This window comes from Molothrus aeneus, chromosome 31, assembly GCF_037042795.1.
Source record: "Molothrus aeneus isolate 106 chromosome 31, BPBGC_Maene_1.0, whole genome shotgun sequence".
Taxonomy (NCBI): Eukaryota; Metazoa; Chordata; class Aves; order Passeriformes; family Icteridae; genus Molothrus; species Molothrus aeneus.
Genome location: NC_089676.1, coordinates 577,806 through 600,243, shown reverse-complemented (window position 1 = coordinate 600,243; position 22,438 = coordinate 577,806). Strand labels below are relative to the sequence as shown.

Genomic DNA, 22,438 nt, shown 5'->3' with positions numbered 1-22,438 from the left:
GGAGGGGCCATGGGGGCGATGGGGCCGCGGCTGCTGCTCGCCGCGGGGCTGCTGCTCGCCGCTGGCACCGGGAGCGCTGCAGGTGAGCGGGGAACCGGGGTCCCGACCGGGATGGGGGCGGCGGGGTCGGTGGGGTGCGCGGCTCGCCCCCGGTCGGGGCATCGCGGGGATACCCACGGGTTCACCGGGATGGCATCGGGAGTCGTAGCCCCTCTGGAAGCTCGTTGCCACCTCCTCAGGATGGCCGGTGCGTCCTCCCGGTACGCTCGGTGCGCCCCCCGGGATACGCGGGGATCCCTCCCCGGGATACGCGGGGATCCCTCCCCGGGATGCTCGGTGCTCCCCCGGTACCCCGGTTCTGTCCCCGGCGCTCCCCGGGCTCGTGTGGCCGTGCAGAGTGGGGTTTGGTGCTCTCTCCAAACCCCTTCCCGTAGCCCGGGGCCCTGGGCGGGCAGGGGTTCCCCAAAAGCTGACGGGAAGGGGGGTCTGAGTCAGCCCAGCCGGGCTCCCAGCCCTGCCCAGTCTCTGTGCTGGTTGTACTGGGCAGCCGGCCGAGGTGATGCAAGGCTTGGCCGAGGAGCCCATCCCGTCCTCCTGCAGCCCCTAAACAGGGGGGTTCCCCCAGGCTCTGCTGGGAGCCGTGCTGTGAATGTGGGGGTCCCTGACACTGCCTCCCACCTGTCCTGGGGGCTGCAGTGGGTGATGGCTGGGGGGGCTGTAATGCCTTGAGTGACCACACTTGGATGGGTGACCAGGAGGGTCCAGGGTGCAGGCTGGGGGTCCAGGGTGTGATGGGTGACCGTGGGGGTCTGGGTGTGATGACCATGGGGGTCTGGGTGTGATGAGTGACTGGGAGGGTCTGGACTCTGCTGGGTGACCTTGGGGGGGTCTGGGCTGTGCTGGGTTACTGGGAGGGTCTGGGCAGTGCTGGGTGTCCATGAGGGTCTGGGCAGTGCTGGGTGTCCATGAGGGTCTGGACGGTGCTGAGTGACCTTGGGGGGGTCTGGGCTGTGCTGGGTGACACAGTGGTGAGATCTCTGTGCAGGTGGCACAGTGGTGAGGGCCATGTGCAGGTGACACAGTGGTGAGGGCTCTGTGCAGGTGACAGCTCACAGCAGCAGCAGCAGCAGCAGCACAGTGAGGAATTAGGACGCTCCTGGTCAGTGACCCCGCGGGTGCTCTGGGATAACCGGACACTCAGCTTGGCTGAAGCCACTCAGGTGAGCCCCCACCCGCATTCCTGGGGTCCCCCACACTTGTTACAGTGCCTGCACCCTGCCACCTCCCCCTGCCCTCTTCTCAGTGCAGGACATGTCCTGGTGCCCCATCCCCGGGGTCCCCAGCACCCAGAAGCAGTGGGGAGGGGGGGGGCCCAGCAAATCCCCCTTCCCCTCCTGATGCTGGGAGGGACCTTTGTGGGTCGGGGTCCGCACCCCGCGCCCCTCCCGGGTGGGGCGGAAGGGCCCAGCCCACCGTAGGGAGTCTCTCCGGTGTTTCCGCAGCGCTGCACCGGGCAGGAAGAGCGGGGGGAACGGGGTGGGGGCCCCGCTCGCTCCAACCCCCCTTTCCCCGACACAATGAGCCCGGGAGGGAGGGACGCTTCCTGCGGGGAGGGCAGGGCATCCCTTCCGACCGCTCCCTCCGGGCACGCGGCAGGGCCGGGCGGGTCGCGGTGCCTCGGGGGGTGCGTGGGGAGGGGGCAGCTTGGCTCAGGGGGTACCCCCTTAACCGCGGCCCGTGCCAGGGGGGGTTCCCCGCCCGTCTGACAGTCCTGCTGGAGCTGGAGGGGGTGCGGCTGATGCTGGAGCTGGAGCAGAACTGGTGAGTCTGTGGTTCTGGGGGCAACAGCAGGGCGTGGGATGGAGCTCCTGGACCCGTGCAGGGTGGAGGTCCTCCTGGGACCCTGGGGCTCTGCCTCTGTCCATGGTGCACTTCGACTGGGGGTCCCTTATTCCCTTATTCCCCTTATGTGTCTCCATCCATGCACAGGTGGGGTGGGGGCCCCAGGGTGCACCCACTGCAGGGACATGGGAGGTGCTGAGTCCTCCCTTCCTGCCGGGGTGTGCTCAGGGCAGGGTGAGCTGGGGGTTCCTGCTGTGGGTGACACGAGTCTCTGGCAGGGAGCTGGTGCAGGGCACTGGGGCACTGCTCTATTACCTGCCCGACGGCACACGGGTGATCCAGGAGCCCAGAGAGCAGGTATGGCCTCCAGCATGGCTGCCACCTGTGCTGTCCCCAAGCTGTCCCTGCTCCCCAGGGGGACCCCAGCCTGGGGTGGATCCTGAGCCCCCTTCTCTGCTGCAGGAGCACTGCTGCTACCAGGGGACCGTGCAGGGCTTCCCTGGCTCCTGGGCCAACCTCTGTGCCTGTGCTGGACTCAGGTGAGCCCCCAAGCCCAGTGGTCCATGAGCCCACTTCCACTGTGCTGATGATGGGATGGGCTCCATATCCCAGCTCCTCTGTCCTTCCCCAGTGGCCGCCTCTGGCTGTCAGACACCAGGAGCTACACACTGGAGCCAGACAGCAGCAGCCCCCCAGGACAGCACTTGGCATCCCAGCTTCGGCTGGAGCCACAGGGCTGCAGGCAGGGCTCCCACCCCGGGGCAGAGGCAACAGAGCCCCCCTGGCCACAGAGGGTAGGTCACCCAGGGGTCTTGCCCCACAGAGTGTCCGTGTATCAGCACTCTGACCCCTCTCTGTCCCCAGGGCAAGCGGGCAGTGGCAGAGCAGCGCTTTGTGGAGCTGGTGATGGTGGTGGACCACGCTGCGGTGAGTGCTGGGCAGTGTCCCCACAGCAGGGGCTGCCCTTCCCACAGCCACCCCTCTGACCCTTCTCCCTGTTCCCCCAGTTCCAGAACTACCCCAGCCTGCAACGTGTTCGCACCCGGACCCTGGAAATTGCCAACCAGGTGGATGTGGTGAGTCACGGTCGTGTCTGTCCATCCCAGCCCGGTGCCCGGCTGTGCCCCCGTCTGTGCAGTGCTGGGGGGACTCTGACCCCTCTGTGCCCCCCCAGTTCTTCCGCCCGCTGGGAGTGCGGGTGGCCCTGCTGGCCGTGGAGGTCTGGAGCGAGGGTGACAAGATCGCGGTGGGCGGCAGCGCCCGGGCCGTGCTGGAGCGGTTCCTGCGCTGGCGCCGGGAGGATCTGTTGCCCCAGCTGCCCCACGACAATGCCCAGCTTTTGACGTGAGTGGGGGACAGGGTGGGGACAGGGGGACGAGGCCATAGCAGTCCCCCAACCCGCTGTGCTCTCTCCCCAGGGGTGCCCACTTTGATGATGTCTCCGTGGGGATGTCGACTCAAGCCTCCATGTGTTCCCCCACGCGCTCTGGGGGGGTCAGCATGGTCAGTACCTCTGTCCCCCCACCCCATCCTCCCACCAGCTGCCCTCCCTGACCCTCCTGTCCCACAGGATCACTCTGTCAGTGTCCTTGTCGTGGCCTCCACTGTGGCCCATCAGCTGGGGCACAACCTGGGCATGCGCCACGACAGCGCCGGGCGCCTCTGCGACTGCGGCGACCTCCGGCACGACCGCGGCTGCATCATGGCACCGCCCACGGGGTGAGGGCAGCAGGCAGCCCTTCGGGGAGCTGGGGCCAAGCCCCTTCCTCACCTCACCTCACCTCACGGGCCCCTTCCTGCCTCTGCAGGTTGACACCTGGCCTGAGCTTCAGCAACTGCAGCCGGCAGGACCTGGAGCGCAGCCTGCAGCAGGGCCAGGGCTGGTGCCTGTCCAACGTTCCCGAGCCCCAGGTCCTGACCGGGAGCCCCACCTGTGGGAATCACTTTGTAGACCTGGGCGAGGAGTGCGACTGCGGCCTCAGTGTGGTACGGGGGGCTCTGGGTAGGCCTGAAGCCCTGAAGCCAGCCCATTTCTCCATGGCTCTGCCCAGGGGTGTCTGGGGCTGGCAGGGTGGTTTCCAGTGCCCAGTTCTGGGTGCTGGTGGCACCCACTGATTGCAGCCCCCCCACCTCAGGAGTGCACCGATCCTTGCTGCAACAGCAGCTCCTGCCAGCTGATGCCAGGGGCCGTGTGTGCCACTGAGGACGCCTGCTGTGAGGACTGCCAGGTGTGTGGGAATGGGCACACCAGCCGCTCCCCGTGGTGGGCGAGTCCCCCACTCGCCCTGTTTGTCTGACCCTGTCCCCCACTCACCCCGTTTATCTGACCATGTCCCCTCACTCACCCCATTTATCTGACCATGTCCCCCACTCACCCCGTTTATCTGACCATGTCCCAGCACTCAGCCTGTTTATCTGACCCTGTCCCCCATTCACCCCATTTTTCTGACCGTATCCCCCACTCACCCCGTTTATCTGACCATGTCCCCCATTCACCCCATTTTTCTGCCCATGTCCCAGCATTCACCCCATTTATCTGACCATGTCCCCCCACTCACCCCGTTTATCTGACCATGTCCCAGCACTCACCCCATTTATCTGACCATGTCCCCCATTCACCCCATTTTTCTGCCCATGTCCCAGCACTCTCCCCATTTATCTGACCATATCCCCCCACTCACCCCGTTTTTCTGACCGTGTCCCCCACTCATTCCATTTATCTGACCCTGTCCCCCATTCACCCCATTTTTCTGACCGTGTCCCGCACTCACCCCATTTTTCTGCCCATGTCCCCCCACAGCTGCACCGTGCTGGCCACGTGTGTCGGGAGCCGCTGGGCGAGTGTGACCTGCCCGAGTTCTGTGACGGGGTCTCACGGCACTGCCCCCCTGACACGTTCCTGCAGGATGGGCAGCCCTGTGCCAGCGGGCGGGCACACTGCTACAGCGGGGCCTGTGCCACCTACGAGGGGCAGTGCCAGCAGCTGCTGGGGCCAGGTAGGTAGAGCAGGGCCAGGGTGGGGTGCTGGCAGCTAGGTAGGGGTACTGAGGGTCTCTGCCCCCGCTGCAGGTGCCAGTCCTGTCTCCAGCTCCTGCATGGCCGCCCTGAACACAAGAGGGGATGAACGTGGGCACTGTGGGCAGCTCCCCAATGGCTCCTATGTCACTTGCACCCAGCAGTGAGCAAGGTCCCCATCCTTCTCCATGTCCCCTTTGCCCTGCCCCCTGCCCTGACCCCTCTGTCCCTGCAGGGACACGAGCTGTGGGATGCTGCAGTGCCAGCGCAGCAGCTCCCGTGGGGGGAGCCCAGAAGGGTCCTGCCAGGGCACCACCCTGCCTGGGGATGAGGATGTGACGGATGCGGCCATGGTGCTGCCTGGCACCACCTGTGGCCCCGGGAAGGTGAGCAGTGGGGTGACAGGGAAGGGAGCAGGGGGAGTCTCCCAGTGCTGACACCCCATCCACTGCAGATGTGCCTCCAGCACCGGTGCCAGGACATCTCCATGCTGGGTGACCTGCAGTGCCAGAGCAAATGCCACGGGCACGGGGTGAGTGTGGGGCTGGGGAGCAGCTGTGGGCAGTGGGGGCCTGCCCCCAGGGACTGAGCTCAGCCGGTGTCACCCACCCAGGTGTGCAACAACCACGGGCACTGCCACTGTGAGCGGGGCTGGGCCCCCCCAAGCTGTGACAGCCCCGGCGTGGGGGGCAGCCAGGACAGCGGCCCTGCTGGCCTTGAGCGAGGTGAGGGACAAGGCCAGCGCAGAGAATAGAGCTTTGTGCGGTGCCGGGGGGGTGCTGGGCACGGCGGGGGCTGACGTGCTGCTCTCCCGCAGGGGGAAGCGCCCTGCCCACGGCCCTGCTGCTGAGCGCGCTGCTGGGGCTGGCGCTGGCACTGGGGCTGTGCCGTGCCCGCCGTGCCGGCCTGCACAAGCGCCTCTGCCAGCTTGGGAAAGGCACCTCCTGCCAGTACAGGTACCAGGGACAGGGGGGCACGTGGGGGGCACATCGGGGGTACGTGGTGGGCACGTGGGTGTTGGCACGCTCGCCTCTGCATGCACGTGCCGAGGCACACCGGTGGCACGCGGCTGCCATGCTCACCTCTGCATGCGTGTGCCGTGACACACAGGTGACACACGCACTTCTACGTGTGTGTTGTGACACGCAGGTGGCACACAACCCTTCTCTGCATGCGTGTGCCGTGTCATGCAGATGGCACGCTGGCCTCTGCACGTGTGTGCCAAGGCACGCAGGTGGCACACGACACCTCTGCACGCGTTCGCCGTGGCGCATCAGCGGCCTGCTCGACTCTGCTCACGCGTGCTGCGACACACAGGTGGCACGCCCACCTCTGCATGTGGCACGCAGCTGGCACGCTCAATCCTGCATGCGTGTGCCTTGGCATGTGAGCACACACACACACGTGTCCCCCGTGGTGGCCGCCCGAGCGTGGTGCACACGTGTCCCCACAGAGCGACCGTCCCTGTGTGTGTTTGTGCGTCCCCAGCGCAGGTCACAGCCCCGTCACCCCACATCCCCGCGGCTCCTCTCGCCCCCCAGCCCCCGGCTGAGCCCCCCACTCTTCTCCCCACAGTGCTGAGACCCGGGTGCGGTTCCTGGGTCCCGGAGCCGCAGACGGCTGGAGCGGGTAACGTCACCGCCGGCGCCCGGGCGTGGGGCTGTCCCCGAGCCATCCTGCTTCGCAAGGCCTCCGGTGCTGCGCTCTTCCCCTGGCAGTGCCCGTGGGGTGCGGGGCAGCCCCGGGGTGCGGGGTGTCGCATCTTCCAGTGCCGAGGGGTTCGTTTCTCTTGGGCTTCTGCTGGTGTCGGTGTCGCTCGGTGGCCGTGCGGGGTCCCCCAAACGCCCAGAGCGAGCAGGGTCTCATCCTGGGTTTTCCCTGCAGGATCTCACAGCCAGAGCCCACACCGGGCAGCAGCCAAGGTCCCCCTGCACGTCCCCGGCCCCCACAGTGGCGGCAGGCCACGGAGCTGCAGGTCATGCATGGCAGCAAGGTGAGGATGGGGGTAGCGGTTGCCCAGTTCTCTCCGGTCCTGGGGTGCCAGCTCAGAGCATCCCACGTATGGGATCCCATTCCTTGGCACGCGGAGCAGCCTGGCACGGCCACTTGGCACAGCAGGGATTGGAGCCCGTCCCAGCCAGGGCTGTGCACTGAGGGGGGGTCTCTGTCTCTGCCTGGCGGGAGGGGGGTCTCCGCATGCTGCATGGCTTGCCCCCCCTCTCCCTCTCTCCGCAGCCGGCTGCCCTCGGCTCAGCCCGGCCTGATCCGCCCTCCCGGCCTCTCCCGCCGGACCCTGTGCCCAAGGTAATGCCCGGGCAGGGCGGGGGGTACCCCCCAGCCCACCCCGGACCCGCTGCATGTCTGGCTGCGCTCCAGCTCTCGGGGACCTGTGTGACACGGCTGTCCCCAAACCCCTCCAGCCCAGCGGGAGGCCGCTTCCCGCGCTCCCCCACTTGTCCCCCGCTGTCACACTGTCCCTCTCTCTCTGCCCAGGCCCCCCCCTCGGACAGGCCGCCCCCCCCCACACGCCCACTGCCCGCAGACCCTGTGCTGCTGAGCGCTCAGGTAACGGCAGCAGCACCTGCGTGTGGGGCAGGAGGCCGATTCCCACCGCCGAGCCCGTCGGGGGGTCAGCCCCTCACCGAGCTCTGATCCCCCCATGGCCTTGCAGCCCCCAGGTCCAGCCAAGCCCCCCCCACCGCAGCGGCCGCTGCCCTCGGACCCCGTGGGCCCTTCGGTGTCCCGCAGCGAGAGCCCCCCGGGGCACCCCTATGTCACCGTGATTCCTGCCAGGTGAGCACGGGACAGCTGGGAGCTCCGGGGGGTGTGAGGGGGCGATGGGGAGTGTGAGGGGGAGATGTGGGGTGTGAGGGGGAGATGGGGAGTTTGAGGGGGCGATGGGGGGTGTGAAGGAGCCCCGGGGGGTGTGAGGGGCGATGTGGGGTGTGAGGGAGCTCCGGAGGGGTGTGAGGGAGCTCCGGGGGAGTGTGAGGGAGCTCCGGGGGAGTGTGAGGGGGCGATGCAGGGTGTGAGGGGCGATGTGGGGTGTGAGGGGGCGAGGCGGGATGTGAGGGAGCGATGTGGGGGTGTGAGGGAGCGATGTGGGGGTGTGAGGGAGCTCCGGGGGAGTGTGAGGGGGCGATGCGGGGTGTGAGGGGGCGATGCGGGATGTGAGGGAGCGATGTGGGGGTGTGAGGGAGCTCCAGGGGAGTGTGAGGGGGCGATGCGAGGTGTGAGGGGGCGATGCGGGGTGTGAAGGGGCAATGTGGGGTGTGAGGGAGCGATGTGGGGTGTGAGGAGGCGATGTGGGGTGTGAGGGGGCGATGCGGGGGTGCCAGGATGGGGCCCTGCAGTGGCCTGAGGGGAGTGCGGGTGGGGGAGAGGGGGTAGCCAGGAGAAATGAGGGGCCGGAACAGCGCGGAGGAGGAGAAAGGAGAGGGTCAGGGTGGGGATGCAGAGCAGGGGACGGGGGGAGCTGCAGGGGGAAATTGTGCGGGCCCCACCCTCATCCCAGCGCCCTCCCTTCTCCTGCCAGGCCCGCCCCGGCCCCGCCAGAGGCCTGAGCCGCGGGCAGGGAATGCGCAGCGCTGGATTCGCGGGGAAGGCCGAACCCCGCCGGGCCGCGCCGCCCGCTCTTTCTCCTGCCACGTCAATAAAGGGGCTGTGAGCCGTCTCTGCGCTGCCTCCGCCGCACCGGCACCGGGGCACCGCGACCGGCACCGGGGGGAGGGGGGAGCGGGGAGGAACTACAACTCCCGGCAGGCCCCGCGCCGGAACCGGGGCTCCGAGCGCCGCCGCCCCCTGGCGGGGACTGCGCGCAGCTGCAGCGGGGGCGGTGTCCGGGGGCCACGTGGGCACGGGCGGGGACACGGGGGGACACACACGAGTGGGCACGTGTGTGTGTATGTGTGTGTGTGTGTGTGTGTGTGTGTGTGTGTGTGTGTGCGTGCGTGTGTGTGCGTGCGTGTGCGTGTGTGTATGTGTGTGTGTGTGTGTGCGCCAGAGCTCCTCCGTGGACACACAAGTGTGTGAGAGCTGCTCTTTGTGCACACGAGTGTGTGAGAGCTGCTCTTAGGGGACACGAGTGTGTGAGAGCTGCTCTTTGTGCACACGAGTGTGTGAGAGCTGCTCTTTGGGGACACGAGTGTGTGAGAGCTGTTCTGTGGGCACACACGTGTGAGAGCTGCTCTTTGTGCACACTGGTGTGTGAGAGCGGTTCTATGGGCACATGCGTGTGTGAGAGCTGCTCTTTGGGCACACGAGTGTATGAGAGCTGCCTGGTGGACACACGAGTGTGTGAGAGCTGCTCTTTAGGGACATGAGTGTGTAAGAGCTGCTCCATGGACACACGATTGTGCCAGAGCTGCTCTTTGTGCACACGAGTGTGTGAGAGCTGCTCTGTGGGCACACGTGTGTGCTAGAGCTGCTCAGTCTGTGTGGGCACAGGTGTGTGTGTGTAAGAGCTGCGTTAGGGGCACAGGTATATCTGTGTAAGAGCTGCCTGGCAGACAGATGTGTAAGTGTGCAAAAGCTGCCATGTGTGCATGGCCACACGAGTGAAGAGGGGCTGCCACAAACACACACGTGTGTGCAGGAGCTGCCCTGTGGGCACACTCATGGGGACACGTGTGTGCAGGAGCTGCCCTGTGGGCACACTCATGGGCACACGTGAGTGCAGGAGCTGCCTTGCAGGCAGGAACACACATTGGCAGGAGCTGCCACACACTCATGGGCACGTGTGTGTGTAAGAGCTGCCCTGTGGGTCTGACACACGCGTGTGCAAGAGCTGCCCTGTGTGCTCAGCACATGTGTATGCAGGTCAGGGACCCATACCTGCACAGGCACAGGTGTGCAAGAGCTGCTCTGGGTGGGCACAGATGTGGCAGGAACACGTGTGAGTGTGAGCATTTGGGCACACGAGTGTGCAAGATCTGCCTGGTGAGCAGGGACACGGGCGTCACACGTGAGCAGGAGCTGTCACACCTGAGCACATGTGTGTGCAGGAGCTGCTCTGGGGACACACACACACATGTGCAAGAGCTGCCCTATAGGCTTGGTCACAGGTGTCACACGTGAACAGGAGCTGTCACACATGAGCACACGTGTGTGCAGACACACACAGGTGTGCAAGAGCTGCCAGGTGAGCAGGGACACGTGTGGCCAGCAGCTGCCACCACCGTGGGCACACGCGTGTGCAAGAACCATCCCATGTTCATGGGTACACATGGGCACAGCTCCGCGTGTGCAAGAGCTGCCCCGTGGGATCTGCCCGTGCCTGCAGGGCCCGGCCGGTGCCGGTACCGGTGGCTGCCGTCCCGGTAAAGGCGGGGGGCAGCCGGCGCTGCCGGTGCCGGTACCGGGGCAGTGCCAGCTCGGCTGGGATTTAACAGGGAGCCGGACTGGGCCGGAGCCGCCGGTGCCAGGGGCGGTGCCGATGGATGCCAGGGGTGCCGGTGCCAGGGATGCTGAGCCCACAATCCCGGGCAGTGTTGGTCCCGGTGCCGGTCGATATTCACGGTACCGCCTCGGTGTCGGGCTAAGAGAGCTACCGGGGAGTTGCCAGGGATACCGGTGCCGGTGGATGTTGGCGGTACCGGGGGTGCCGGACTGGGGCGTGGCCGCTGGTGCCGGTCCCGGTGCCGCTGGATGCCGGCGGTACCGGCCGCTGGGCAGTTACCCGTGTCGGTGCCGGTCTCTATGGCCGTGCCGGTGCCGGTGGGTGCCGGTGCCGCCCGCCAAGGGTTAATGGCAGTCGGTGAAGTTGCCGGGCGGCGGCGCGGCGGGATTGGCCCGAAGTTGTCGGGGCGGGCCGGGCCGTGCCGAGCCCCGCCGGGCCGCCCCGCCCGCGGCCCCCCGCCGCCCCCCGCCGCCGGCGGAGCCATGCGCCCCGCGCCGCTGCTCGGGCTCCTGCTCTGGGCGCCGCTGCTCTGGGCGCCGCCGGTGCGCGGCTTCCGCCACGGCGTCCACTGGAACGGCAGCAACCCCAGGTACCGCCGCCGCCCCCGCCGGCCCCGCCGCCTTTGTACGCCCCGGGCCCGCCGAGCCCCGGGCCCCAGCGAGCCTCGGGCCCCGCCGAGCCCCGGGCCCGCGCCGCCGCCACGGGACGGGACGGGACGGGACGGGACGGGACGGGACGGGACGGGAGGGGCGGCGGGCGGTGGGCTCCGGGGGGGCGGGGCTGCTGGCCACCGGGCCACCGGGCGGGACTGAGCCGGGGAGCGCCTCCCGGTGGGACCGAGCCCCCGGGCATCCCCGGCAGCAGCGAGCCCCTAGGTAATGCCGAGCGGGCCAACGGCCCCCCGTGCGCCGAGCCCCCGGGCATCCCCAGCGGCACCGAGCCCCGGGTGGTGCCTCCCGGTGGTACCGAGCCCCCGGTGGTACCGAGGCACCGGGCAGCCCTGGGCGTTGTGGGGCGGGTGAGAACCCCCGGGGGTGCTGAGTTCTGAGCAGCACCGGGCACCGCCGGTGGCACCGAGCCCTGGGCAGTGCAGAGCCGGTGAGTGCCCCAGCTGGTACCGACCCCAGGGTGCCCACGGGGGGCACTGAGCCCTGAGCACCCCCGCTGACACCGAGCCACTGGGCATCCCTGGGTGCCACCAGGGTAGCAAGCACATCTGGGTGGTGCTTAGCCCCAGGCACTGCCGGTGGCACTGAGCCCCGGCTGGCATCCTGCTCGTGAGTCTCCCTCAGGGACACCAAGCTCTGGGTGTTCCCTCACCAGTGGGCAGCCCTGGTTGGCCCCAGGCCAGTGGGCACTCCTGGTGGCACCAAGCCCTTGGTGGCACCGAGCTGGTGGGCAGTCCTGGTGCTGCCAGTCTGCCGGTGGTACCCACCTGTGCTGAGCCTGAACGTGCCCTTGGTGGCACTGAACTCTGGGCATCCTCTCGCGGCACCAGGCTGGTGGGTGGCACTCCTGGGGCTGTGGGTTTCCATGGTGGGGGTCACTCCAGCCCACACCCTGCCATTGCTGCTGCCTGGGAGCTTGGCTGTCACCAGCAGGCCAGGGTCTGGCTCCATCCCTCTTCCCAACCTCCTCCATTTTAGGAATTTCCCAGCTCCGGGCTTCTCAGGGAGCCGGAGGCAGGGTCAGGATGCTGGGGCCTCCCCATGGAGGTCCTGGGCTCTGGGCCTGCTGCCCTGGGGCAGACTGGCACATGATGGGCAGGGCTGGGCGTGCAGACGCTGCCCTGCTCCCATCCTGTTGATGGGAGAGGTGAGACCCCACCAGCCATGGATGCCCCGGGAAGGGGGGCTCTGTGTGCCCCTCTGCTGGGTCAGGCAGGGCCCCGTCCCCCTGCCCTGGCTCTGCCCAGGCCCGTCCCAGCCAGCGTCACCCGTGGGATGCTCTGAGTCAGCAGGAGTCTGTGCTCCATCCTGCCCTCGGGGAGCCCCCAGCCTGCGTGGGGTGTCAGGGGTTCAATCCCCCCTTGCCAGCGCTGCCATCCCAGTGATGAACATTCTGGACTCTGCCAGAACTGTCTGTGAACACCGGCTGCATTGGGGCCAGTGTGGGGGACAAGGTCTCCCTGCCAGCGCCCCTTTTCCATCACCAGTCCCAGACGCTCAGGACCAAGCGTGTTCACATGCGTGTGCATGTTCGTGTGTGCGTGCACACGTGAGTGCGCCTGCACAGCTGCTCCACCCCGGCCTGGCCGCGCTTGCCGTCAGCACAACCGCGAGCTCAGAGCATCCCCAGCGCTGCCCCCGTGCCCTGCCCGCCCCGTGCCCCCTGCCCCGGCCACCACCCCCTGCCAGCCCCGGAGCGTCCCTCCGCACGGTCCCCCACAGCCGTGTCATGTCCGATCAGCGGCCGGGCGGGTGCCTGGGGCGAGGGGCTTTGTGCCCGGCCAGCGCGGCTGCACAAACCCCCCCCGAGCCCATTCAGCTCCAGCGGCCTGCGGCTAATCCGAGATGATGCCTGGCGGTGTCCGATCGGGGCTTTTTTGGGAAAAGCCCAGCTCCCTGCTCCGCTGGGGCAGCAGGGCACCCCTCTCAAGGGATCCCCGGCTTGTCCTGCCCGGCAGGTTCCTGCGGGACGACTACTCCATCCAGGTGGCCATCAATGACTACCTGGACATCTACTGCCCGCACTACGAGGGGGCGGTGCCCGCCGGCCGGGCAGAGACCTTCACGCTGTTCATGGTGGATCGGGAGGGTTATCGCGGCTGCTACGAGACCCCCGGCGCCTTCAAGCGCTGGGAGTGCAACCGGCCCCGGGCGCCCTTCGGGCCCGTCCGATTCTCCGAGAAGATCCAGCGTTTCACCCCTTTCTCACTCGGCTTCGAGTTCCAGCCGGGGGAGACCTACTACTACATCTGTGAGTCCCCGCGGGGGCTGCGCTGGGGTCACGGCACGCTGGGTGCGGTCCCCGGGGTCAGAACATGTCAGGGGGGCTTGAGTGCAACTCCCCAGGGTTGGGGGTCACCAGGATCCCCATGGAGCCGAGTTTAGGGCAATTGGGGGGTCAGGGTACAGCCAGGATGTCACTGAGGTTGAGGAGAACACGGGGGCTCTGGATGATGCCAGGGCTGAGGTGCAGGAGGCTGTGGGTGTCCCAGGGGTGGGGGCACGAGGGGATGGGGATGCAGGGAGTGTCTGGATGCCCTGGGGTGTGGGATTCATGGAGATGTGGGGTGCAGAGGGGTTCTGGATGCCCTGGAGTGGGGGATTCATGGAGGTGTGGGCTGCAGAGGGGTTCTGCATGCCCCTGGAGGGAGGCACAAGGGGATCAGGGTGTGTAGGTGGGGCCTGGATGCCCTGGGATGGGGGATGTGTGGGGAGGTGGGGTGCAGAGTGGGCTCTGGGTGCTCCAGGGTTGGGACACAAGGAGTCGGGGTGCCCCTGCTTCGAGATGTAGGGTGGGCTCTGGATGCTCCAGGGTGAGGGCATGAGGGGTCGAGGTGTCCCTGGTTCAAGGTGTCTCTGGTTCAGGGTGCCTCCAGTTCGGGATGTAGGGTGGGCTCTTGGTGCTCTAGCGGGGGGGCACGAGGGGTCAGGGTGTCCCCGGTTTGGGGTGCAGGGGGGTCTCTGGGTGCTCCTGGTTCGGGATGTCCCTGTTTCAGGGTGTTCCCTGTTCTGGGTGTCCCCGGTTCGGGGTGCGGGGGGGCTCTGGGTGTCCCTGGTTCGGGATGTCTCTGTTTCGGGGTGTTCCCTGTTCTGGGTATCCCTGTTTCGGGGTGTTCCCGGTTCGGGGTGTCCCCGGTTCGGGGTGCAGGAGGGGCTCTGGGTGCTCCTGGTTCGGGGTGTCCCCGGTTCGGGGTGCGGGGGGGGGGGCTCTGGGTATCCCTGTTTCGGGGTGTTCCCGGTTCGGGGTGTCCCCGGTTCGGGGTGCGGTGCGGGGGGGTTTCTGCGCGCTCCGGGGTGGGGGCGCGGTCCCCACGTTCTGCCGGGAGGGGGCGCCCCCGGCCCGCGCGGAGCCGCCGTCGGGGGGTCCCGGGGGGGCCGCACCGGAGCCGGTCCCCGCTGACCCCCCCTGCCCAGCCGTGCCCAGCCCCGAGAGCGCCGGGCGATGCCTGAAGCTGCGCGTCACCGTCTGCTGCCGAGGCACCAGTGAGTCCGGTGGGGGGGCTGCTCCCCAAAACTCGGGGGCTCCACCAGTCCCCACTGGGGGATACCGGAGCCTCCCCGTAACCCACGGGAGCCGCTCCCTGACCACCGTGGGGTTTTTCTTCAGCGCCAGAGCCGGTGACAGAGGTGCCGAATTCGCAGCCCCGAGGGCGCGGGGGCCCCGAAGGTGAGTACGGGGGCGGGGCTGGGAGGTCGGGAACCGGCTCGCCCTGACCGCTGCTTCTGCCCCGACAGATGTGGCTCCTGCCCGGGGCACCGCGCTCCCGTCACAGCCCTGCACCCCATGCCTGACGCTCGTGCTCCTGGCCCTGCTCCGGATCTGACCCCGGCGCTGCCCCTGGCGGGGGGATGGGCTCCTCTGCCCCAACGCCGCTTCCAGACTCTTCCTCCCAGCCAAACCCCCGAGCCCGTGGGGCAGCCCCAGGCCATGACCCGCCTGCTGGACCTCCGCAAAGCCGAGCTGGGGCCGGGAGCTCCGGGCTGGAAGGTGAGGGGCAGTGGGGGTTCTGGGGCACTGGGTGAGCACCTGCGTGCTGCCCTCAAGCATCCCTGGACGGGGCTCTCTCCCTCCCAGGGCCATCGCATCGCCGCACGTCGGGATTGCCGAGAGCTCCTGCGCTGGGATTGCCACGCCCCGGCACTGCCCCACCGGCCACCGGCCCGGCGCTGGGGTCCCCTCAGCGAACGCCTGCTCTGCCCCACGGCCATCACCTCATCTCGTGCCTTTCCCCACGGACCCCCTCCCCTGGGGCCCAGGGACCCCCGACCCCGGAGCGGGGCAGCAGCTCCGATGGCGGCATCCGCCGCTCTGCCGTGTCCTCCTGCAGCGAGGACACGCTCATCTGTCTTCTGGGAAGACGCCTTCCTCCGTGCCCTCGGTTTGGTTTTAACCCTTGGTAGTGACTGAGCAATACAATATTTGCAAGATCGCTGCGCCCCGGCTGTGCAGCCCCCGCCGTGCCCCTGCCCGTGCCCCCCAACCCTGCACGGGTGCCAGGGTGGCTCCTCCAGGGTGTCCCCTCCAGGGTGTCCCTGCCCCTCGCTCCCTGCACAGCCCTCATGGCCTTAATTGCAGCAGTTTGATATTGAGTCGTCAGCTCCCGTCACTGGAGAGCTTTAATTACAGACAAGCTGCTGGTAATTAACACCTGGTGGTGGGATGAGCACTGGGACAGGGGGTGAGGGGGCAGTGGGCTTGGGGGTCACTCACCCAAAGCCTCCAGCCAGGCACCCTGGTCCCTTTTGCCACCTTTGGGTGTTGTTGGGGTGCCCACAGAGTAGTCACTCTCAGTCCATCTCTCCATCTGCTACACACCCCATAAGATGCCAAAAATGGGGGGTGTGGGGAGCTGCAGGGTTTCCCCCTTCCCGAGTGAAAGGGGGATCAGTGGGGGCTGATCCCATGGCACAACCAGGTCCCTGTCAGAGCCGTGGCTCTGCCACATGCCCCAACCTTACCAACCAGCAGCAGAGTTCCCTGATGCTCTCAGTCCCCCATCCCATGAGTGCAGCCCCCCACTCACCCTCCTGAGGGGCTCCAGAGGGGCCCAAAGCCCCCCAGGGCCGCCTGCAGCAGGGCCCCCGAGCCCCTCGCCGTGCAGGCGTTGCCGGCCGCCTGCCGCAGTGGTGCCGGGCACGTCAGACAGGTTTTATGGCTTCTGGGAGAGAGAAGCTGCTTGGCAAGAGGCTGAGAGAGAAAGCATCGACCGTGCCGCTCCCCTCCCCCCGCTCGGCTGCCTGCCCTTCCCCCACTGCACCCCGTCCTGCACCCCGCCCTGCAGGGAGGGGTCCCCATCCCCGGGGGGACACAGGGGCTGCCGAGTGCAGGGGGCATCTCCTGTGGGACCCTCCCCTCCCCAGGAGGGGCTGAGACCATCCTGGGGGGCATCGTACCCAAGGGACCCCCGTGTAGGGTGCTGGGTGGGGCATCCCCCAAAGTACCCACCTGGGGGGATGCTGGGGGGCAATGGGGCCTGTAGGGCTGGTGGGTGGGGATGTTGGGGTGATGGTGACTGTGGGACCCCCATGCAGGGATTCCAGGGGGCTGTACCTTGTGGGACCCCTGGACAGGGATTCCAGGGGGCTGTACCCTGTGGAACACCCATGCAGGGATTCCAGGGGACGACCATGCCCTGTGGGACCCCCATGCAGGGATTCCAGGGGGCTGTACCCTGTGGAACACCCATGCAGGGATTCCAGGGGGCTGTACCCTGTGGGACCCCTGGGCAGGGATTCCAGGGGGCTGTACCCTGTGGAATACCCATGCAGGGGTTCCAGGGGATTGTGCCCTGTGTCAACCCCATGCAGGGATTTCAGGAGACAACTGTGCCCTGTGGGACCCCCATGCAGGGATTCCAGGGGACAACCATGTCCTGCAGGAACCCCCACGCAGGGATGCTGAGTGGGGGCATCCCCCAAAGAACCCCCACACAAAGATGCTGGGGACAGCTGTGCCCTGCAGGCCCCCTGTGCAGGGATGTTAGCAGGCTGTGCCTTGCAGGAACCCATGCAGCGATTCCAGGGGGGGCTGCCCATTGCACCACCCCTTCCCCAGACCCTCAGGGACTCCCAGACAAGGCCAAGGGGTTCCTGTGGGACCCCCAGAGTGGGTGCTAGGTCTGGGCCCTGTCCTTGAGCCGGTGTTGTTTGGTATGCAGGAGCTGCCACCAGCTTCAAATCCCATCGACTTCCAATGAGCAATGCCATCAATAACGGCTAATTGATGGCGCGGCCGCTCCAAATCAGATTCCCCGTCCCCTGAATCCAATTGATGGCTCCGCACCCCGCAGCCGCCGCGGCAGAAATTGAATCTATTCAAGGAATGGGCTCCATTAGCCCATCCCTTCTGTCTCGCCACCCCCCTGCCTCAGGGCCGCCCCTACCCCCTCCCCAGTGCCACCCACACCAGCCCCGGGGTGCTGGGGTGCCCGTGGAGAGGAGTGTGGGGTGAGGATGTCGGGTGCCCCAGGTGGGTGGGAGTTAAACCTTCGGAAAGTGGGAAGGAAAAATTTATCACCTGGCATAGCAAGTGATGGGAAATGGTAATAGCAGCAGGGAGATGGAGAGCAGGATAAAGAGCCGTGTCGTGCCAGGGGCTGGGAGCCGCAGCAGGCACTGAGGAGGGAGCACAGCATGGCCGTGCCCACCTCATGGCCTGGCTCACTGTCACAACAGGGACTGTGGCACTAGGAGGAGCCTGCTGGGCACAATCCCTTTATCTCTGGGGTGTTCCCACTCCTGGCACCAGATCCCTCACCCGGCCACACTGCCCCCATCCAACCCTGCGTGGCCCCAAAGACCCCTCATCACCCCAGCACGAGGATGAAATCAGATTCTGCAGCTGTCCCGGGGTAGCCCCAGGACACACAGGGGACACGGGGTACGGTGCCCCTCCCCGAGGGCTGACAGGGGGGAGCACAGCCCCCCAGGGCAGCAGGACCCATCCCCGCCTGTTCCCCATGGGCGAAGGGCAACAGCGGCAGCGCCCACCCCAGAGCTGTCGAGAGCATCCCGGAGATGGGAAATGGCTCCGTGTCACCATGGAAACGGGGCCACTGGCTCGACATGCCGAGGGGACACGTGTGCTGAGGGGACACGCACGCTGAGCCCTGAGGAGCAGGGCACTGGGAATGCCAGGCATTGGGCACGATGGACCGCACAGCGGGCACTGGCTGCAGGACCCTGAGAGCCCATCACCCACCTCAGGCAAGATCCCTCACTACCCGGCAGCCACTCTCAGGGATGCCACCTCTTCCTGATGCCACCTCTTCGTGGTGCCACCTCTTTGTGATGCCCCCGTGGGCAGGCAGCTCCAGAGCCCCGCAGCAGGGCTGAGCAGGGGGTGCAGGGGCCAGAGCAGCCGTTCCCCGAGCAGCCTCCTGATGATGTGAATCGTCAAGGTTATCATTGAGCAAAACACTCAGCGGGGGCTTGGAGGCAGCCGGCCCGCGCCGCTTAATTAACCGGAGCTGCACGCGCCGAGCCCGCTCCTGCCATAGCAATGAGGGCACGGGCACCGGCGCAGGCAGGGGCTGGCACATCCCACCTGCATCCCGGGGGGCTGGCAGAGCAGCTGGCCGGTCCCTGCTGCCAGGTGTGCCCGCTCCAGGGGCCAGGGTGGCAGTCGGTGTGTGTGTGTGTGTGTGTGTGTGTGAGACAACCTGGCATGGCACCGGTGGGTGCGCACATGCAGGGCTGTAGGCACAGATGTTGCCTGTGCAATCACCGTTCTGGGCCAGGGTGGCTGTTTGTCCGTGCCTGTGTCCGTCTGTCCTGTCATGCCTGTACCCTTGCACATGCTGGAGGGCACTCCTAGTGTGATGTAATGCTGCTGGACAATAATCCTGCTGGACAATGTCAGAGCAGGGATGGGCAGGAGCTGCCCTTGCTGCCAGCTCTGCTTGGAGCTGCTGCAGACTGAGGGCCTGCATGGTCCCTGTGCTGGGACAATCTGCATCCCTAGGGAGAATGATTAGGACTTCAATGTGTGGGTGCAAATGACACGGGGCACCACCCCAGCACAATGTCCCTGTCTCCAGGGCAGCCAGACAGTGGGGACAGAGGCTGGGCTAGGTGCCCACCCAGGGCAGCACCTCCCAAGGGTGCCCAAGTGGATGCTGAGGTGCTCTGTGCCAGGGTGCCACCAGGCTCACGGCCTCTCCAGTAGAAGGATGCTGTGCGGATGGTGGAGGTGGAGCTCTGGAACATCTTGGGCTCTGCTCCCAACATCCACCACATGCCCTGTGCTCCTTTGATCCTCAAGCTGCTAACAAGCTTCCCTGGCAAAGATCTCGTTAGCCAGGGCAGAGCCTGAGCTGCCTGACCAGCACCAGGGCAGCTCCTCGGGTGCCTGCAGTCCCAGCCCAGGGACAGGGACAGGCCAGGCCAGTCCCAGCAGCTGGCAGGAGGACTGGCTGGTGTGGCCAGCCCATGGCCAGAGGCAAGTGCAGCACAGGTGGGTGGATGCTCTGAATTATTGAGCACAGGAGCCACAAAGTGGCTGCGACAGCAACACCTGCATGGGGGGCATGGGGCCATGCTCACAGCCAGACCCCACCTAGCCCAGATCAGCAGCTGGGCACTGCCAGGCTGCAGGGACATTGCACACACCCAGGGTCCTCTGCCAGCCCCTCGGGTGGTGGCTGCCAGCAGCAAAGGGCAGCCCTCACCTGCCAGCAGCACAGGGCACCCCACACCTGCCAGCAGCACAGGGCACCCCTCACCTGCCAGCACCTCCTGGTGCTCTCCTGGCTATCCCCAGCAGCGCCAGCAGCACCTCCTGCCCTGTCCCCTGTCCAGCGCCCAGCTGTCATCACCTGGCCAGCAGCACAGGCCTGGGGCAGCTGCAGCCAGTGGAGGGAACCCCCATTCTCACTGTGCTCCCAGCCCCTCTGGTGAGCCAGGGGAGGGAGCCCCCATTTTCCCTGTGCCCCCAGCCCCTCTGGTGAGCCAGGGGAGGGAGCCCCCATTTTCCCTGTGCCCCCAGCCCCTCTGGTGAGCCAGGGGAGGGAGCCCCCATTTTCCCTGTGCCCCCAGCCCCTCTGGTGAGCCATTTCCAGCGACGCATTATTGAAGCCCCCCCGTGCCATCGCTCGCGGCCGCCGTGACGGCAGGCGCCGCCTCAGCCCTGATGAATATTTCAGGCCCTGAAATCTCCTGCGCCTGCACGCTTAGCCCCAGTCCCCCCCTGCCCCCCCAGCTCGTTGGCTCCTTTGTTTCCCTGTGCTTCTGCCCAGCAGCAAGGCAGGGGCACGGTGTCACCCTGACCTTCTCCCTGGGGACAGTCACCCGTGGCCTGGAATGGGATGGGAATGGGCTGTTCCCAAGGGGCAGGTGGGCACTGCTGGTGGCACAGCCAGAGCAGCCCCACACTGCCAAGCTCAGTGCCTGCTGGGGGTTCCTAGGATGGCTCCTGTGCTTCCTGTGCCCATCCCCAGCCCTCATTTGGGCCTGAGGGACTGCAGGTCCCCTGGCAGCATCACCTGCAGGGTCAGGGCAGAAGGATGGGGACAACCTAGAGCACAGCACATTGTGGGTCTGTCCCTGGCACCTTCCCGTTCACTGCCACCTCTGCCAGTGCTCCCAGATGCTGATTGTGGCGTGATCTGTGTGCAGTGGGAGCAGGATATCGATGCTGCTTGTCACTCCTTCATCAGATTAACGTCACTTACACACCACCAGACACCTCACAGGAGACACCAGGGTGGCATGGCTGGGATGAGCAGAGCATGTTCCAGAGCCAGTGGGGAGCCAGGTGCTGTGGCTGGCAGCCACAAACCCATCCCTGTGTCCTTGTCCCTTCCCCAGAGAGCTGTGGCTGCAGTGGGGCCATGTGCCAGCCCTGCCCTACCCAAGCCTCCCACCTGGCACGGCCCTCACACCCTCCAGCACATCCACGCCGTGGTCATGTCAGAACAGCAGGGGACAGGAGTGAGGCCGGGGCTGCCCCCGGCGGCTGATATTGGAGTGATCTTGAGGCCAGGAGGGAGGTTTGGAGAGGAGAGGAGCCGGCTGAGTCACCTGGTGCCGGCTGCTGACTCAGGCACTTCCTGCCAGGTAACCTCCACTGCAGGCGTGGGCTGCTGGGACAAGGATGTGGCACAGGGGACAGACAGGACTGCCTGGCACACCAGTCCAGCACCCAGGGTGGGCTAAACTGGCAGCGTGCACGGCTGTGCTGCACCAAGTGGTGACCCCTTTCACCTGGGCTCACCTTGGCACCGTGGCTGCCAGCCGTGGGAGCCACGAGGAGCCGGTGGCTCTCACCTCCCAGCCACCACCTCTGGGTGCCCACACACCCAGGGCGGGTGAGATTTGGCACAGCTGCTGGAGCCAGGGTTCCGGCAAAAGGCGTCTGGCGCCCAGGGCAGGAACCCTGCAGCTTCCTCCCGCCGGGCAGCAGGAGTAGTGGGGCTGGAGCCTTGCACAGCTTCATCCAGCGGCTCCAGCAGGAAGCTGATTTCCTCTGACGGCCCTGGCACTGCCGCCTGGCACCGCTGCTCCCTCACTGGTGGCAACTCAGCCTCCTCTGCAAGGCCACAGAATCCAGCTCCGCATAAATTAACTCAGGCCGCTAATTAACCAATCTCTCCCATGTCCCTCCGTGCAGTAGGGCTCGCTCTGGTCCCTCTGGTTAGAGGCTGCTCTGCCTGGACCTGTGGCTCACCAGGGGTTTGGCCACCCATCTTCACCTCCCCTGCATCCCCAGGCCCAGCCCCAGGATGTTCCCCAGGACTCCTCCAGAGCTGGGTTTTCCCCCCTCTCCCTGGGAAATGGGAAGGCTCAGCCCCTGTGCCCTCCTCGAGGCGATGCCCGCCCAGCGCTCGTCGAGGCACTGGCGCAGCTCAACCATCCGTGAGTCCTCATTCAAATTTAACGACTGCCATGGGATATAAAAGGGAAGGGGCAGGGAGGAGCAGGGCTGCTGGGCACACGGTGTGTGCTGAGCGTGCCCCAGGCGTGCCAGCCTGGCAGGACAGGCCTGTGCCCAAACACCCGCATGGGGCTGTGAGGAGCTGCCCCAAACACCACCAGGAGCCAGGACATGGCCATGCCAGCCCTGCCAGCTACCTGCTCCCCGACCCAGGCCATGCTCCCTGCATGCCTTTGGCTTCTTCTCGCCGTGTCTGGCTGGACACGTGCCGGCACCTGGCTCCCGCGGGCGGGCCGGGAGCCCTGAGCTCAGCGCGTTGGGCCCTGCTAGGTGTGGCTGGTGAATATTTCATGCCCGCGTTCACCGAGCCCTTTCTTGGTTACACTCCTGCCTCCTCCCCGCACTCTCACCATGTTTATTTATTTAATGAATTATTTATCGGCTCCCCCTCTCGCTCGGCTGGGCGCTGCCCCCTCCCCTCTCCCCCAGCCCAGCTCCCAGCCCGGCGCGATGATTTATTGAATGCCGGCTCTGCTCTGCGGTTGCGACATTCTGTCACAGGAAGTCGCGGTTAAACATCAACCCAGGCGGGCCAAGAGGGTCCCTGCCCCGCCGGGGACACGCTCCAGCCCCTCGGGGCTC

The 22,438-nt window shown here is 66.8% G+C and overlaps 2 protein-coding genes across 7 annotated transcripts; both read left to right on the top strand.

The window, feature by feature from the left end:
- Positions 1-9: 9 nt before the first annotated feature.
- ADAM15 (ADAM metallopeptidase domain 15) lies at positions 10-8,530 on the top strand. 6 transcript variants are annotated; one of them, XM_066567892.1, is made up of 25 exons: positions 10-82; positions 1,102-1,220; positions 1,745-1,821; positions 2,121-2,199; positions 2,305-2,381; positions 2,474-2,636; positions 2,707-2,769; positions 2,850-2,918; positions 3,017-3,186; positions 3,261-3,345; positions 3,413-3,561; positions 3,651-3,828; positions 3,978-4,070; positions 4,643-4,838; positions 4,912-5,020; positions 5,093-5,243; positions 5,312-5,389; positions 5,471-5,582; positions 5,675-5,813; positions 6,433-6,486; positions 6,742-6,850; positions 7,093-7,161; positions 7,351-7,422; positions 7,529-7,650; positions 8,393-8,530. In XM_066567892.1, exons 1-25 carry the CDS (start codon positions 10-12, stop codon positions 8,418-8,420), a joined length of 2,634 nt encoding a protein of 877 aa, XP_066423989.1. In that variant the 3' UTR covers positions 8,421-8,530. The 6 variants fall into 6 exon arrangements, with proteins under 6 accessions (XP_066423989.1, XP_066423990.1, XP_066423991.1 ...); XM_066567893.1 differs by lacking the exon at positions 6,433-6,486 and having other exon boundaries at positions 16-82; XM_066567894.1 differs by lacking the exon at positions 7,351-7,422 and having other exon boundaries at positions 16-82.
- A 2,207-nt stretch (positions 8,531-10,737) lies between these two features.
- On the top strand, positions 10,738-15,292 carry EFNA4 (ephrin A4). Its single transcript, XM_066567937.1, has 6 exons — positions 10,738-10,844; positions 12,882-13,174; positions 14,338-14,406; positions 14,531-14,590; positions 14,659-14,911; positions 14,999-15,292. Exons 1-5 carry the CDS (start codon positions 10,738-10,740, stop codon positions 14,745-14,747), a joined length of 618 nt encoding a protein of 205 aa, XP_066424034.1. The 3' UTR covers positions 14,748-14,911; positions 14,999-15,292.
- The last annotated feature ends 7,146 nt before the right edge of the window (positions 15,293-22,438 follow it).